General features: G+C 41.8%; 1 protein-coding gene across 1 annotated transcript in view; it reads right to left on the minus strand.

Moving 5' to 3' along the window:
• IQGAP1 (IQ motif containing GTPase activating protein 1) overlaps nucleotides 1–8770 on the minus strand; it is a 107073-nt gene extending 98303 nt beyond the window's left edge. Inside the window, exons 1-2 of the mRNA XM_055556417.1 lie at nucleotides 8613–8770; nucleotides 6511–6610 (exon numbers count right to left, since the gene is read on the minus strand). Of these exons, the coding sequence (XP_055412392.1) occupies nucleotides 6511–6610; nucleotides 8613–8667 (155 nt within the window). The 5' untranslated portion in view covers nucleotides 8668–8770. The remainder of the gene's footprint in view (nucleotides 1–6510; nucleotides 6611–8612) is intronic.
• Between the last annotated feature and the right edge of the window lie 8674 nt (nucleotides 8771–17444).

Raw genomic sequence — 17444 nt, forward strand, 5'->3', positions numbered from 1 at the left:
AAGAACTTTACAAGTTTCAAATTGTGAAAAAGTATTTTTAAAATTTTACTTGTCTTAGAGCTAAAAATCAAGCTAGCTTCAAATGTTGTTTCTAAATAACAAATACAAAAAATGAAGTTATACATTTCTCTAAGAAAAATGAAATACAGTTCACCATAACAGAATAATAAGCCTAGAAAGAGAACTATATGTAATTCAATATCTGACATAGTAGATATCAATCCCTAATACATAGTAGAAAGATTATTTTTAAATAATATCAGAATGATTTAGAAACAGGAAATTTAAAGACTCAGATGCTTAAAAAAATTAAATCACTAAATCATAGAAAAGCTAACAGAAAACTTCAGATTTTAGCAAAGCCTTACAGAAATTAAACTAGATACAAGAAATTGCAAAAAGATTAACACTTAAACTACATAAAATTTAAAAATTCCATACAGTGAAAAAATAAAATGGAAAATCAAGAGAAAATATAGCAATACAACAGGCTGATACCCATAAGAAAGCTTCTAAAAATCAACAATATAACTCAAGAAAACAGACAAACGCCATTGTCTATTTTGCCATTGATAATTTGCATAATAAAATAAACAGTAAACAAACATATGGGAAAACATTTAATCTTTTCAGAAATCAAGGCAATATAACTTTGGAATAAATCTAAATAAACTACAGACATCGTGTACCCAATGAAAATCATAATTAAGATGACAATTACAAATTCTAAATTTCTTTACTGTCTGAGCCACCAAGGAAGCCCAAAATTTGTGATTACCACTACCTAAAAATTATATACTTGGACACTTTTTCCTTTTTCTTTCTTCTTTTTTCAATCAAGAGATTGAACCTGGGCCCTCCTCAGTAAAAGTGCAGAGTCCTAACCACTGGACCACCAGGGAATTCCCAGTTTTTCCTTTTTCTTAATCCATTCCTTTTTCATTATAAAATTCATGATCATTGTAAAAAGCATTTTGCTGCTGCTGCTGCTGCTAAGTCGCTTCAGTAGTGTCCAACTCTGTGCGACCCCATAGACAGCAGCCCACCAGGCTCCCCCGTCCCTGGGATTCTCCAGGCAAGAACACTGGAGTGGGTTGCCATTTCCCTCTCCAATGCATGAAAGTGAAAAGTGAAAGTGAAGTCGCTCAGTTGTATCCGACTCTTAGTGACCCCATGGACTGCAGCCTACCAGGCTCCTCCGTTCATGGAATTTTCCAGGCAAGAGTACTGGAGTGGGTTGCCATTGCCTTCAAAAAGCATTTTAAGTACATGGAAAAGCATTATGTAAAAAGGAAAAGTCTTCTCACACCCTCCAATACCTAGAGGTATCCTCTTGTTCTTTCAGACAACAGCTTAAGAATGAAGCGAAAAAACTAGAGCTCCCAACCTAGAGAATCTTGAAAGTACCCAGAAAATTCCCCAGAAAAGTTTATGAATGCCTCTTCGTCTTCATATTAAATCTGCTTTCCCCAAGGACCAGGATAAAGAATACGTTTATTGAGTGTCTACTGTACTTCAGACACAGTGCCAGGCACTTAACACTCACCTCAGCTCCCTAAAGTGCACATCATTCTGCAAAGTACAAACTTGGGCTCTTCCCCCTAAGGTTAAGAAACTTGCAAGACCAGAATCAGACTCACACCTGCCAAAACTGAAAGTCCTCATTCTTTACACTTTGAGTATTTCAACAGTCAAGATTTTCAAAGATGTTTTATTCAGGCTTTTAAAATTTGTTTTACTTAATTATAAGTATTATGAGACTATGGTCATATGACTTTTCTTAGTAATCACAGCAGCTAATAACTAGTAGACTGCCTAATTTATACCAGATTACTGTCTATATTTTTCACATTGTAAATTTACTAAATGGCTCAGCTACACTGTAGGCGAGGTTTATGTGGCCAAGCTGGGAACATATCTGCCAATTTGTAACACTGTAATAATAAGAAAAAACACTCATAGTTTGAATCAGTTTTATCACTTTTAAACAGCAACCCACTTCTTACCATGGAGTCTTTCCAAGGCAGTTGCACTAGGTAAATTTCAGAAAAAATGAGACTTTCATCTATGGATCCCGCCCCATACTTCTCCTTGATAATCATAAACACATGAATGCATCCAGCTTGTACTTCGAAAGTACCACTACAAAGCTACATTTATTGTGGCCCCTTAGTCACACTGGGCCTCATCAAACAATTAAATTTGTTTTCTCATCTGTGAAAGGAGAGCTTGGGTCAATCTAAAAATGACCCTCCCCAATCTCTAAGTGATATGCCTACCTAAGGGAATTCTCCAAGCTGGTGGGCAAGCTTCTAGTTAAACATCTTTAATTTCTCTTTTCATGATGGCAGTGTACCAGCCTAGATACATCTAGATGTAACTGGAATTCTGACCCCACTTACAGGAAAGGAGATCTGGAAAATATTCAATGCCAGAAACAAAGGCATACATACGTACAAAAGAGAATTTGTTCTCAAGTACCAATTTCTTTGCAAGATACTTTTTCAATGCCCCTAAATTACAGAAGGTAAAGTGCTTCTATTTAGTGTTACACTCTTGTTAACATCACATGGTTTTTGACAGTCTCCAACCAGCCACAGCCTTCACTTTCCCCAATTTGGGGGAACGGGTGGCGGTGGGGGGAGGGGAGGAGTTGCTCTGCTCCCTGACTTGAGCAAGAGGAAGGAGACCCATGACAGGCTCAGAAGGGCGTATGGGCAAGCATCTGAAAGAAGGAGTCCTAAACTGTCAAACTTGTGGAAATGCTGGAATAAACCTTCTTCCTGTGACCTTAAACCTAACTGGATCTCCTCCCATTTTTAGTCCTACTCACTCCTTCTCCTGCCCTGCAGACTGTTACATTCCCTTCTCAGTTCTTTTCACCTGAACCTTCTGATCTTTCTACTACTGAACACTTACCATATCTCATATATTTAAACCTCACCTCCTTCAACTGAGTGAAAAATGCTCTTCATCTCTACTGTACAGCTGCTGCTTAGCCAAAACAAATGTAAAGCCCAATCAGAATAGGCAATAAGATAAAAATGAGCCCATATTTAAGCATAAATACAGAATGTAAGAAGTCTCACTTAATAAAAAGCCCTTGGTCTACTCTGTAGCCCTCAGCATAAAACTTGATGACACTGCATTAGAACAGGAACTTAATTTCTGTATTGAAACTAGAGTAAAGCAGAATCTCTGTACTTTCTATTTCCCAACCACTCCCAGAATGTACACTTTTAAAGGAGAATCACTCCTAAATTTTCCCACTTACCCTTTCAGGTTAAACTCACAACACGCTCTCACTTATTCTCTACACACACACTCACTCACACTCCCTGCCTGCACTCCCTGTTTATATGCTCTCTCCCTCCACACACTCTCCTCTCTTCCCACAACAGAGCTGTGGCAGGTACAGGAGAAAGCACAGCGCCCTGGGATACACAATGGGGCCACTGTGCTATAAGGTGGGGCTATTAGTGGGAGGAGAGCAGTATTATAAACAGAACTAAAGAGGGGGAACTTTTCTCCCCTGGATCTCTCTGATCTTTCTTCCTGGCCTTGGAGTGGGTGTAAATTCCAGACCTTGGGACTCCTCCAAACTGGGAGGGGTAGAGGTTATGAAGGAAACAGGATGGGGCCAATCCAGAGGCAAAAAGGACTCGTGCCAGAGGAGCCTGGGCAGCACACAAGGTACATACACCCCAGCTCACCAGGGTAGGAGACACGACTGGCGGCTGAAGCCGCAGCTAATAAGCAAGAGCATGTGATCTGTCTGCGGTACACCTCGGACACTCCAGGGGTGGCAGCAGCCTCGACGGGTGGCCAGGAGGTATCCCAGTCTCCTTTTCTCAGTACGACATCCCCAGGCTTCTTGTCCTAGCCCTCTCTAGGTGTAGTCTAAAGAGGTGCTTCTGAAGTTGATAATCTAATCAAAGCTTTAAACAAACAACAAAAGCTACTGCATCCAGATCTTCTGTAACTGCCTCCATAAATTAAACCAGGCACATTTCCTCGATGTGGGGCCAAAGCGCAGAGTGTACAAGGATAAAAAGCCACTATTATGCTTTCCCCTATAGCCAAAAGCATGAAAAAATCAAGACTGTCTCAAATGTCTCACCACCTTAGTCACTCCCTAAGTATGCAGAAGCACCCAACTGAAAAACATCCCAGGGGATCATGGCCCCTGGATGGATTTTAAAGGAAATGGGATCCTTTTTTATCCTAGGAAAATGAAAAAAAAAACAAACACCTGCCAGAAAAGAACATGCTCTGAAGTAGAGGGAAATGACATGCCTTCCTAATGCAGCACTTGAAGAAGGAAATGTGATAAAGAACACCATCCTAGTCAGGCTATCATAATCTAGTGTAAGGGAGAATTCTAAAATGTGATTTTCGATCTCATTTCTCTACTAGGGGGGACCATGATAACCATTTTGCTGTTGTTGTTTAGTCACTAGGTCATGTTCAACTCTTTGCGATCACATGGACTGTAGCCAGCCAGTCTCCTCCGTCCATGGGATTCTCCAGGCAAGAATACTGGAGTGCGTTGCCATTTCCTTCTCCAGAGGGATCTTCCTGAGCCAGGGATTGAACCTGCGTCTCCTGCATTGGCAGTTGGGTTCTTTACCACTGAGTCACCTGGGAAGCCCAATCAGAACCATCAGGAGTTTTTAAAATATATAGGTATCTGGACCTTTTAGCCCAGATCTACTGAACCAGAATCTCTGTGGTAAAGTTCAAAGAGCCACATTTTTTAAGCCCCCCTGACAATTCTAATGTACACAGCTGGTTAGAAACCACCATTTAAAATGATGGAAACTGTTCTTCAATAAAGAAAACTACACATGACCATGGACATTCAGACCTCAGTTTCCTTACTGAAATGAGATGGCTGAACTAGATAAGCTGAACTGAGGACTTCCCTGGGCAGTTCAGTGGTTAGGACTCCAAGCTTTCACTGCCAAGGGTGCAATTTTGATCCCTCATCAGGGAACCAAGATCACACAAACCACAAGCATGGCCAGATTAAAAAATAATAATAGAACTGGATTAGTGGTCGCAAGGGAATGTTAACTAAAATACTCTTTTTTAAAAAGGGAATTTTACTGTGCAAATCCAATATTAAAAGCAGAAATGTCCTAGACAGGGGAAGGAAGATAGGTTGGGGCCCTTGTCTCACCCACAGGTCACCTCAACAAAGACACCAACCAAGTCTTCACAGAGCACAAGGTGGTCTTTCATATCAGCTACAGCTTTTAAATTCTTTACCTTCCAAAACTAGATCTAGTCCATAATTTGGGTAACAGAGGACTTAATGTTTTTTTTTTGTTCCTTACAAACTCTGCATGAGAAACATACCCCTTCCTAATAACATATTCACCTCCTTCCATTTAACCTTCCATTTAGAAAAATAAGTGTTATTACCATTCTCTCCACCTAAATCATCACTAATCCCCTCTCCTCCTCCCCAGTCTCATGCAAGGGCTTTAAGCTCAGAAAAGAAGCCCAGATTCAAGAGGATGCATCAAATGCATATTAGAGGTAACCCCAGGAATAGAAAGGAAGAGAATGGGACCAGGGAGGAACACAAAGGGGACTCCAACTGTGCCTTTTTAGACAAAGGGAAAAATGTGAAGGACTGACATTTGCTAGTTTTGGAATACATGATGTCTGGTGTATTGTTCTCTGGACTTTCCTGTAGTGTTTTAAGATTTTCAAAATTAAAAAGACAAAACAAGACAAAAAACTCTTGTTTATTAGCACCCTTCGAAACATCCTGGATTTTCATTGGACTTTAACCACAAAACCTCTCATTTTCCCTTGCTGGCCTTTTCCACCAAAGCTCACTTATAGGATACATGATCTGTAATTACATCTATCTACCTGCAGTCTTGCAAAAAAAACCCAAAAACAAGCACCAGAACAAAAGAAATGAACCACTGATAGTAAATCGACACTCTAAGACCACAAGGTCTTGGAGCATCTGAAAATGGAAAACAGCAGTTGTACATTAACTTCACCAATAATGCACATGACACTGCCTTTGGTAAACAGTCTTTGAATATTGCCAAATGGATGGAGCTACACCCAGAGCACTACAGAGGGGAAAATGGACCCAATTCACATATAAAGCAAAATCAGTAAAGAACCAGTGAAACATTAAGGCCCAAAACTTGAAACCTTAAAAATACTTTTCTCCCATATAGCTGGTAGTGCCCAAAACATGCACCATAAAACTGAATAACACAAACCTGGAAAATGTTCAGAATACATAAGTGCCCAATGGCATGACTTAGAGACTGAACAAAAGTGCACATCAGACTGTTTCATGATAAAACTACCATCAAGGCTACTTGCTCCTGTGAAAAAAATATCCTAGCTATACTTACTTATTCCTTCAAACGACCTGCCTCCCAGTCACACCTACAACATACTCAACAAGATCTTTATCTTTGTTCACACAGTATCAGCTCCTTTCTCCTAATCTTCTCTCCAGCCAATCTTTACCTCTTTGCTTCTTCCAAATGACAAAGGTATTCGTAGGCCACATTCTGACGTCTCCTCTCATCCATCTCCTCTGCAGTAAGTCTCTCATTATCCAGGACAGCTAAAACATGAAAGGAAGAATGTAAGCGCAAGAATCTGTAACCCTTCCTGAGCGATGAAAGAATGCCACAGCATCAAATTCCTGCTGGTCACCTGGAGAGTTAGGGTAATGTGTGGATAGCCAGGTGTACTATAATGACTTTCCTTAGATAGGAACCATTTTTCAACTGTTATACATTCATCTTAGTATCTATTTAAAAGTACAGTATTACGCTATTGTACTTTTAAATACAATAACATATTGTACAGTTGTTCAGTTGCTAAGTTGTCCCTCTTGCCCCTCTTTCAACCTCAGGGACTGTAGCCCGCCAGCCTCCTCTGTCCATGGGATTCTCCACGCAGTAATACTGAAGTGGGTTGCCATTTCCTTCTCCAGGGGATCTTCCTGACCCAGGGATCGAATCCATGTCTCCTACATTGGCAGGTGGATTCTTAACTGATGAGCAACTTGGGAAGCCCCCAATATTATGAACATGTACTATATGTACTATATGACTTGAGATTTTGGTCCAAATTTGTGCTGATCTATCTGCCAGACTCTCAATCCAGAGCACTTTGTGCTTTTTCACTTTTTTATTAATCACTAAAGCCAGCAGTCACTGAGACCTAAGTGGCAGTAATTGTACTGTGCATTTTACATGCATTCTCCCATGAAAGCCCCACAACAATCCTGTGATTATCAAATGATTTACAAATGAGGAAACTGAGGTTGGCTGATCTTTGCCCCAAGGCTAATAAATGATGGAGCCTATAGTCAAACCCAGGTGGTCTGTCTCAAAAGCCCCTAAGATTAACTTCAAAGCAACCTGCTTCCTTTATGGGCATCCAGGAAACAGAAAAAAATGCCTAAGTGCTGGGGTTGGCATTCAATGCCTTTCCCAATTTAGCCACAACTACTTTTGGTAACTCTTCCCCCCACACTACCGTGTACTCCACACAACTCAGGAGCCCACACACAGAGCGCTCTTCTCTTCCATAACTTGGTTCACACTCTTCCGCTTCACCCTCATGTCTTGCCCCACCCTGCCCTGTCAAACTGCACAGCATCCTGCAAGGCTCTGTTCAAATGTCCTATCTGTGTTCCTACTGCCTTCCCCAAACCCCTCCTCTTCATACACATTACCTTTTAAGCCTTGTTGGTTCACATGACACCTTTATCTCTATCCCTCCTTATTATCATTAGATAGTTACACCTGTCTGCCTCCCTAATTAAAACGTTCTTTGAAAGCAGGGTCTGGTCTTACTCAGCTTTAATGTCACAAATTTGACATAATACCTCGCGCAGAACTGTCGAGTGAAATTAGCCTAAAACACTATTCTCAGAATATCAAATAAAATCGGAAACCTCAAGACTCCAAAAGGCCCTCCTTTGGCCAGCGGTAACTATTTCACCTGCAGTTCAGTGATGTCCCAGGACAGGGACAAAAAATGAGATTCGGAAAATGAGGAAGTCAGAGATATGTTTCTTTTTTTCTTTTTTGTGTCTTCACTTTTGAAATCCTGTCGAGGGAACTAAGGCCGAGAAAGCTGAAGTGACTTGCCCAGGGCCGCACCTCTCAGCTAGCCCGGGGCCGGGCAGGTCTGGACCCTGGATGTACCCGCAGGCAGCCCTCAGGCAGCGCCTTCCCGCGAAGCCCGAGCAGAGCCCGCGTCTCGGGGCTCCGGTTCCCGGGACACGCCCTGCACCGTCCTCCTGCCACCTCACCCTAGGCCGTCTCCCCAATCTCGGTCGAGCTGGGCGGCGGGAGGCGCTGGGTGGGGCCCTCCGGCCGCAGCGTCCGGGACCAGGCGTGGGGGCGGCTGGGGTCCTCCCCGCCGCCTCGGACACCGAGGGGGCGCGGGCTGGGGGCCTCGCCACCCGCCACCCCGTCACACCGGCTCTTCCGGGTCCGCACGGCCCACAGCCGCCCTGCCCCACCCGCCTGGCCAGCCCCCAGGGAAAACGGCGCCGGGGAGACAGCGAGCCCGCCCCGGGACCCCCGCGCCGCGGAGCCCACACTCACAGCCATAGTGCGGCCGAGCCACGCCCAGTCCGTCAACCTCGTCCGTGGAGGACATGGCGGCCAAGCCCGGGTCTCTGCTCAGGAAGCGGCGAGACCTTGAAGGCGCGGGCGGCGGCGGCGGCAGCTACTGCACAGTGCGCGGGCTGCCCAGGTCCCCGAGGCTCCGCCCTGCGCCGCCGGCCCCACCCGTGGGCCCCGCCCCAGCGTCCCCGCCCTGCCGCGCCGACGGGAGAGGGCGGAAGGAGGCGGGGCCTGTGCCTCCCGGCTCCGCCCCCGGCCCCTCCCTGCACCCAAAAAGCCCTCTGGAGGCGGAAGGAAGAAGGCGGAGCCTGCCCACCAACCCTTCTCGCTGGCAGCTCTTCTGGACGGAGAAGACCCGCCCCAGCCCTGGATCTTTGCCCTCTCCAGCCGCCGCCCGATCCGCGCCACTTATCAAAATGCCGCCAGTGTCTGTAGCCTGACACAAAAAACGTGGGCATCTTCCGTTCCCCTTCCCGCCTAACCAAACTCTTCTGCACCAAAGGGCTCAAGGAAGGCCTTCTTTGAAGTGGCCCAGTGTGTTCCTGTGGACACATGCAGGACCCAAACTGCCCTAAGGGGCCGCACATACTGGCAGTCGAGACAAGTCTCCCAGATTTCATCAGGTCTTCTCCCAGATTCGCCAGCTGTCGCCGGAGTTGAACTGCTTAACCCCTCCAGTATCTGAGAAGTGCATGCTAAAGCTGGAGAGTTGTGTTTGTCCAGATTTCCTTCCCGCTAGATTCATTGCCACTGTTTTTTGCAAGTTCTTCCTTTTAGGGGACTCTTTACCTTTTTAGGAGTGCCTCCTCTCCTTGCAACTTGTGGCCTGCCCTTAAAATATTGGTATGCAACGGAATTCTGTCCTCAGCCCTCTTCCGTTTTTTTCCTTGCCCACTTTTTTCTGAATAACTTTATGCACGTTCACCTTAAATTGCTGAAGAGTCGTAAATATGTATCTCAGACCAGACTTCTTAGAAGCCCCAGTTCAGTATTTTTGGCTGTGTAATGGACATTTTAACCTATGAATCCCGCAGACACTTTAACGGGTTGAACCCTGACCCTGCTCCTGTTATAATCCCTATTGTGTAGGCTCAGTCTTGTCCGACTCTTTGTGACCCTATGGACTGTAGCCTACCAGGTTCCTCTGTCCATGGAATTCTCCAGGCAAAAATACTGGAGTGAGTTTCCATTTCCTCCTCCAGGGGATCTTCCCCACCCAGGATCCTAGGAGGCATCTCCTACATTGGCAGGATTAGGCACTGTTAATTGACAAAAAGTCTGATATAGGATAACTCTAAGATTAAGATTATCTGGATTTATGAAATATAATTTAAAAATCCAGTCCCAAGGACTCAACCTCTCTTTTTTGAAGACTTATTGAAAATATTAACTATTTGGGTGCCTGATTTAAAAGATAAATCTAGTATAAAGGCTAGTCCACAGTGGGGCTCCTGCTTGAAATCCAGCCAGCAGCTCTGGACACTATCACAAGCTCTGGTAGCTGTTGTGACCTTCCATTAAGAGAACTCATGCTCTGAACACAGGTATGCTTTAGTTTAAATACACATTACAATTTAGTTCTGAAATCTGAGGACACAATCCACAAAATAAAATCACAATAGTTTTTTCTTCTCTTATAACGATCCAGTATATAACTCCTCGGTATTAAACTACCTTTCCAGACAGATAGGAATTATATTTGCAAAAACACAGAACGAAATTGCTCAGGATGTTGAAAACTCATATTTGAAAAGGGTTCACAATATTACATCTAAGTTTCACAGAAGATCCCAGTGATCACTGGGAAATCTACTACAGTCCAGTTTTTCCAGCCCTAGCAGATCCAAACTTCAGGGAATAACCGCTATTAGCAGTGCTCAGTTCACAGTTAGGACACACCAGGCTCCCTGCCTCATGTCTTATGTGCAGTTGGTATTATTTCTGAAGTGTCTTGCTTTTGTCTCTGTCTCCACTGTGATTACATCATCTCTGTTCTCCACTCTGCCAGCCAAGTCCCTGCAGTGACTTGCTTATTCTTTCTAAACTACAAATGCGGTTGTATTCTTCCTTATTATGGTCTTGTCCTAATACTTTCTTCAGGATATGGCTCAAGTTCCTTAGCATGCCAAATAAGCCACTTTACAACCTGACTCCAGGCTTTTTGCTGTAGCAACTTTCATTTTACCCATTCTTCCTTTAAAACATTAAAGTGAGATACTTGATAACCTCTAAGTATAGAACACCTCCATTAAAAAAAAAATGGCCAAAGGTTTAATTTGTTACAAATTCAGAAATTAGTTCTCTTTCAAGCTTTTCAAAACAAAATTACTTTTTTAAAAGATGTTTTTGATGTGGACTATTTTTAAAGTCTTTATTAAATTTGTTACAATATTACTTCTGTTTTATGTTTGGCTTTTTTTTTTTTTTTTTGCCCCGAGCCATACAGGATCTTAGCTCCCCCATCAGGGATGGATCCTACACCCTCTGCATTGGAAGAAGTCTCAATCACTGGACCACCAGGGAAGTTTTGAACCATACAGTTCCAACAGGTATTAAATATTTAAGCTCATATCTCACTGAGTGTCAAATATCTAAAATAGCTTTATCTAATTGTCACAAATTGTCATTCTTCTTAAGTATAATAAATGAAATATACTGAGGCTTTACTGGACTTTGTATTTTATATTTATTTTCTCATCTGAACCTTATAATAATCCTAACAAAGAAATATTATCTCAACAGTTTAAAGATGAGAAAATGGAGAACTAAATAATTCAACTGAAGCCACACAGCAACAGGCAGAACTGGACCTCAAGTTCAGGTCTGTTTAATGACAGAATCCACATGCCTGCTCAATGAAAACAAGTTCAGAGAAATGCACATTATGGTCATAACTGACATCAGAGTACCAACGTTTTCCTTTTTTTTAATTTATATTAATTGGAGGATAATTGATTTACAGTGTTGTGTTGGTTTCTGCCATAAAACAAGGTGAACCAGCTGTAAGTATACATATGTCCCCTCCCCCTTGAACCTCCGTCCCACCTCTTATCCTGTCGCACCCCTCTAAGTTGTCACATAGCACCAGGTTGAGCTCCCTGTGTTATACAACTTCCCACTAGCTATCTATTTTACACGTGGTTATATGTTTCAATGCCACTCTCTCAATTCGTCCCACCATCTTCTTCCTCTGCTGTGTCCACACGTCTGTCTGCCTCTCTGTTCCCGCCCTGCAAATAGGTTCATCAGTACCTAATTGATCCTATTGGCAAGAGGGTGAAAAAGCAGCCTTCCTCATGCACTGCTGATTGGGCTGTACACTGATACAATATTTCTGAAGTCCAACTTTGTGGTTACACAGCCATCCTTCAAACAAGGAATTTCACTTCTTGGAATATATTGTAGCGAAGTTATTTTTTAACATGAAAAAATTTGATGATGAAGATGCTTATTGGAAATGTCTTAAATGCCCATCACTAGGTTGTTTTTGTTTGCTTGGTTTTTGCTCAGTAATGGCAGCTCCACACAATGGAATGCTATATAGCCATAAGTAATGATTTATGGTTCTGGTCAGACTTGAAGAAATAAATGCCCATTGTTTTTTTCCTTTGTTTCTTGTTTTTGGCCTTGCCTCATGTCACCTGGGATTTTAGTACCCTCCCCCCCCACCCCCCCACCGCCAAGGGATTGAATCCATGCTCCTTGCCATGGAAGCACTGAGTCCTAACCACTGGACCACCAGGGAACTCAAAAAACCCACTTTGTTATCTTTAGAGGAAAGAAGACTGAAAGGGAAGTATTTATAATAAACATGTATAGACTAGAACACTAGAGCAAAAAAAAAATAGGACTAACAGAAGCCTGATGGCATGGCTCTGTCCCCCTGGGCGTCTCGGTTTTTGCCACAGGTCTGTTCTACCCTCCTCTCTCTGACAACCAGCTTCCTCCATTCTAATTTTTTCTGCTCCCTCACAACTCTAGCCTCTATGTGATGCAAGGCCATGGCATCCTTACACCATCAGTTCCACTGAGGATGTCTGTTGCCCAATTCTATGATCCAGGGACATCTGATTGGCCCAGCTCATCTTTTCACCCCATGAGCATGTCTCTGATCACCTAGAGCTGGGCTGTCCTTGGATCAGATACCAAGCCTTTAGTTCAATCAGCTGAGGTCATGAGATCAAGTCAATTAAGAGTAGAAAACTATGAGTTGACATTATTTCCTTTAATGGGTAGGCAAATAGTGATCAATATTTTTAATATGATGGTTAAGTAAAAATAACATTATGAACTAATAAACATACCACTTTTGCTTTAAAAGTATAGGTAGATATAGATGTACATATGAATTTTTTAAAAAGGCCTGAAGCAATACAGTAACAGTGGTTTCTCCAAATGGGGAATTACAGCAAATTTGTGCAGGATTTATTTGCCTCTCTGTACTTACCAAGAGTTCTACAACAAGCTACTCATAATATTATTTTTTCAATAAGTATATATATGAATAAAATTAGTAAATATGAAAAGAATAAGTAAACAATAATTAAATGTACCAAAAAAAATGAGCTAATGGGCTGTTTTGGAGACAGAATTGGTTCATGACCTCAAGGAATTTACAGACTCATGGGAGTGGAGCAATATTAACAGAATAGATTCAGATAAACACCATAATAGAGATTTCTCTTGGCCTCAGATAGCTTTTAGCCTCTTATCTGCCTGGGAAACTCCTGCTCAACTTCCCAGACTCAACTCAAATGTCACCTCTTCCCCAAGCAAAATTAATCACTTCCTCGTTTATTTCCCATAGCACTTAGAAACTGCATGTCTTAAAAAAAAAAAAAAGAAGTCCCAATTTTTTTCACATTTTAATACTTCTGAAATCAGATAGCCTTACAATCAGTATAAAAGAAACTAGCCAGCTGCCAGGTAGAGAAGTCAATGGGAAAGTACCATAATTGTTATTGCCGATGTGTTAACTTAGCTAATTTCTCAGAAAAGGACAGAGAACTTTCAGAGCTGGAACTGATGACAGATTCATGCTTGCTGGATGACTAAAGTGAAAGTGAAAGTCGCTCAGTCATGTCTGACTCTTTGTAACCTGTCGTGTCTGTCAGACTCCTCTGTCCGTGGAATTCACCAGGCAAGAATACTGAAGTAGATAACCATTCCCTTCTCCAGGGGATCTTCCCAACCCAGGGATGGAACCCAGGTCTCCTGCATTGCAGGCATCTGAGCCACAGTTGTTGACTTAGGAATGGCTAAGTGGATCCAAATAAAGTTAGACTTTTCACAAAAAGTTTGACTCTAACTTTGATTTAGAGAAGAGTTACTAAGTAATCCTGGTGATAAAGTGAAAAGTGAAGTCACTCAATCGTGTCCGACTCTTTGCAACCCCATGGACTGTAGCCTACCAGGCTTCTCTGTCCGTGGGATTTTCCAGGCAAGGGTACTGGAGTGGGTTGCCATTTCCTTCTCCAGAGGATCTTCCCGACCCAGGGATCAAACTCAGGTCTCCTGCATTGCGGGAAGATGCTGTACTGTCTGAGCCACTAGGGAAGCCTAAATCCCAGTGATAAATATACTCTATTGTCAATCAAGTTTTTTAAATCATGTACATTTGATAAGATATTCTCAATGTCCCAAAAAGCTGTTGGAAGACAATCAAAACTGTCTTCAATTCCAGTGAATGAAGTACAAGGCCCTAGATATTGAAAAACTAATTCCTCTTCTTCAAAAATATAAGTTGAGAACTAAATATTAGTTCTATGGATAGCCTTTGCTACCAGAAATTTTATTCCTGCAAAAATCTCTTGAATGAAATGGATGGTCTTCGAGATATTCCAAACTGTGATAGAAATAATGCATTGAATTGGAGTAGGCCCCTTCTTCAGTCATCATTCACTTATCAGACAAACTTCATGATTCAAAAGAACCAATTCAAATAGAATGTGTGAACTTTTTCCCAAATGTTCTATATGTATTGGTATAATGTATGTATATATAGGCATAATAGAGGCTTTTTTTTTCTTTTTTCTTTAAATTTAATTTAAATTTATTTCTATTTTATTTTATATTAATGAGTATATTATTTTAAATAATACTTTTATCATTTGACACTATATCCTATATAATATGCTGTGATGAAGGAAATCTGACTTTATTTTCTTCTTAATGTTTAATCAAAATAATTCTTAAATTGTAAAAAAATGTCTGCAGTTCCAAGAAGTGTGTACTTTTACATGGCTCTATTATAGCACTTAACTCATAGATCACAATTAGTTATTTATCTGTTGATCTTCCCAGGCAGATCATTAACTTCTCTAAGACAGAAATTTGGGTGAATAAACTCAATGTGAACTGTCAACAAATGCAGCATACTTACAGTTGGAATTTTAAGATTTGCTTTTTACATAGTTCATATAGAAAATTTCCAGAAGGATGGATTCCTTAGGTTAGATAACAACACTTTTGACTGCTTCGGTTTGTTTTCCTGTATGAATACATATAGGGCTTTGATGTATATTGCTTCTTTTACAAGAGGCTGGAAAATCTGAGGCTATAGCTTTTCAATACTCTTAAAGGTCAAAGGTTCAGGAATTTGACATATAGCTTTTCAGGGGGCCATAGAATTCTAAGATCAATGCCCAAGATTCTGCCCTTGGTTACCCATTCAAACACTAATCTAGGTACTGTTTTGAAGGGCTCTTGCTGACGTAATGAAGGGTTACTAATCAGTTGATCTTAAGGTAGGGAGATTATCCAGGTAATCACATGAGCTCTTTAAAAATAGAGTTTCTTTAGCTGGTAACAGAAGTCAAAGAGATTCAAAGCACAGAAAGGATCTGATGGGCCATTGCCAGTTTTAAAGATGGTTGGGACCACTTGGAAAGGACCTGAAAAAAGCCTTGAGGTGCTGAGAGTGACCTCAGACTAACAGTCAGCAAAGGAAACAGGGACTTCAGATCTATAAACTCAAGAATTTTGATTCTGTCAACAACTTAAATGAGCTTGGGAATAGATTCTTCCCCAGATGCTCAAAGTAAGAGCCCAGTCCAGTGAACTTTCTTACTTTGGTCTTATAAGTCTTGAGCAAAAAATCCAGTCAAGCTTGCTCAGAATTCAATAGAAAACTAATACATATGCCCTAGGACACTTGAGTGTATGGCAAGGGGAATAAAGTGGTTCACAAGTTGTATTGCCAAATATACTGATGGTAAAATTTTGCATTAAAAGAACTATGAGCTAGTTGGGCACCCTGTTCCTCTCTTACAAGATAATCTCCATAATGAGTCTTTTGAGCAGCTGTAACCAATAATAAAAGTGAGTATTCCATTTGATCTATGCAATCTCTGATTTCATTTCTCTGTCTTCCTATAGACTGAACAACTTGGGTAAGTAAGCTAAGACTAGAGTAGAACAAAGGGGTCAACAGAGCAAATTACAGAATACCATGAAGTGGGTCTCTATTAAAAGTCAGTTTTCATCTTCATTAAACCTGAAGTTTACTTCTTCACTGGAAGAAAACCTAGTTTGCCTTGCACTTCGCGTATTTAGATATTCCAGACCTTGTGTCTGGGCATATCTCCTGCCAGGTATTTTGACTTTTGACACATCTTCAACCTCACGGTTTTTCGGAAAAGAGCAAAAATTTTTTAACTATCTGTTTAAAAGAATCTGCCTGCAATGTGGGAGGTCTGGGTTCGATCCCTGGGTGGGGAAGATGCCCTGAAGAAGGGAACAGCTACCCACTCTAGTATTCTGCCTGGAGAATTCCAAGGACAGAGGAGACTGGCAGGCTATAGTCCGTGGGGTCAGAGTCAGACACAACTGAGAGACTAACACTTTCACTTCACTCACCAACTATTTACCATGTTCCAAAACACGCTAGGTGCTTTACTGTCTCATTTAATTCTCACAATAACCCTATGAAAAAGATATAATTATTCTCATTTTTATAACTGAGAAACAGGCACAAAGAGGTTAGGTATTTTGCTGAAGGTCATAAGAATCAGGATGAGGAATCAAGCCTAAGTCTTTGTGATTCTAAAATCTCTGACAAATCACCATTCAACACCAGCTCACAGATAATAGACAGCATGTCAATGAGAAGGTGTTCATTCAATTCTTGTGCATGCCTAATTGCCTCTGGAAACCTTTCAGCAAACATTTCTGAACATCCATGTCCTGGTCTAGGGACAGCTGACCACGACAGGCTCAGAAATTGCATTAGGAAAGCCAGGAAGTCAGCCCAGCAAGGAGTTGGAACACTGACTTCCTGGCTGGGCTTAAAATAAGCCACAAGGCATTACTGCAGTCTCCAGGCTATAGACAAAGGACAATACAAAGACTATCAAGAGACATATTAGGATCCATCTGTTCAGGGGGTAGCCAGACCAAACTATGGAGAGAAGAGAGGTAAATGGGGCAAAGAACACCCGACTCCCTCATGGGACTGGATACTGAGACAAGCCTGCATGAGCTGGTTTCCCTCATGGCAAGCTTCTTAAACATCTACAAGGATAACAGTGCATTACTAGTAACAATAGCTAACTTGTGATGAATGTCCTCCGGGTCCACTTCTAAATGTTTTGGGCACTATCTTTTTGATCTTTGCAACAGGCCTATGAGGCAAGAACTACAATTGATCCTTGAACAGCATGGGTTTAAACTGCACAGATTCACTAAGATGCAAGTATTTTTCAACAGTAAATACTACAAGACTACATGGTTGGTGGTTGATGGGATCTTCAGATGCTGAGGAACTGTGAATATGTGCGTGTGTGTGTGTGTGTGTATGCTCACTCAGTTGTG

The sequence above is a fragment of the Bubalus kerabau genome, chromosome 19, assembly GCF_029407905.1.
Source record: "Bubalus kerabau isolate K-KA32 ecotype Philippines breed swamp buffalo chromosome 19, PCC_UOA_SB_1v2, whole genome shotgun sequence".
NCBI lineage: Eukaryota > Metazoa > Chordata > Mammalia > Artiodactyla > Bovidae > Bubalus > Bubalus kerabau.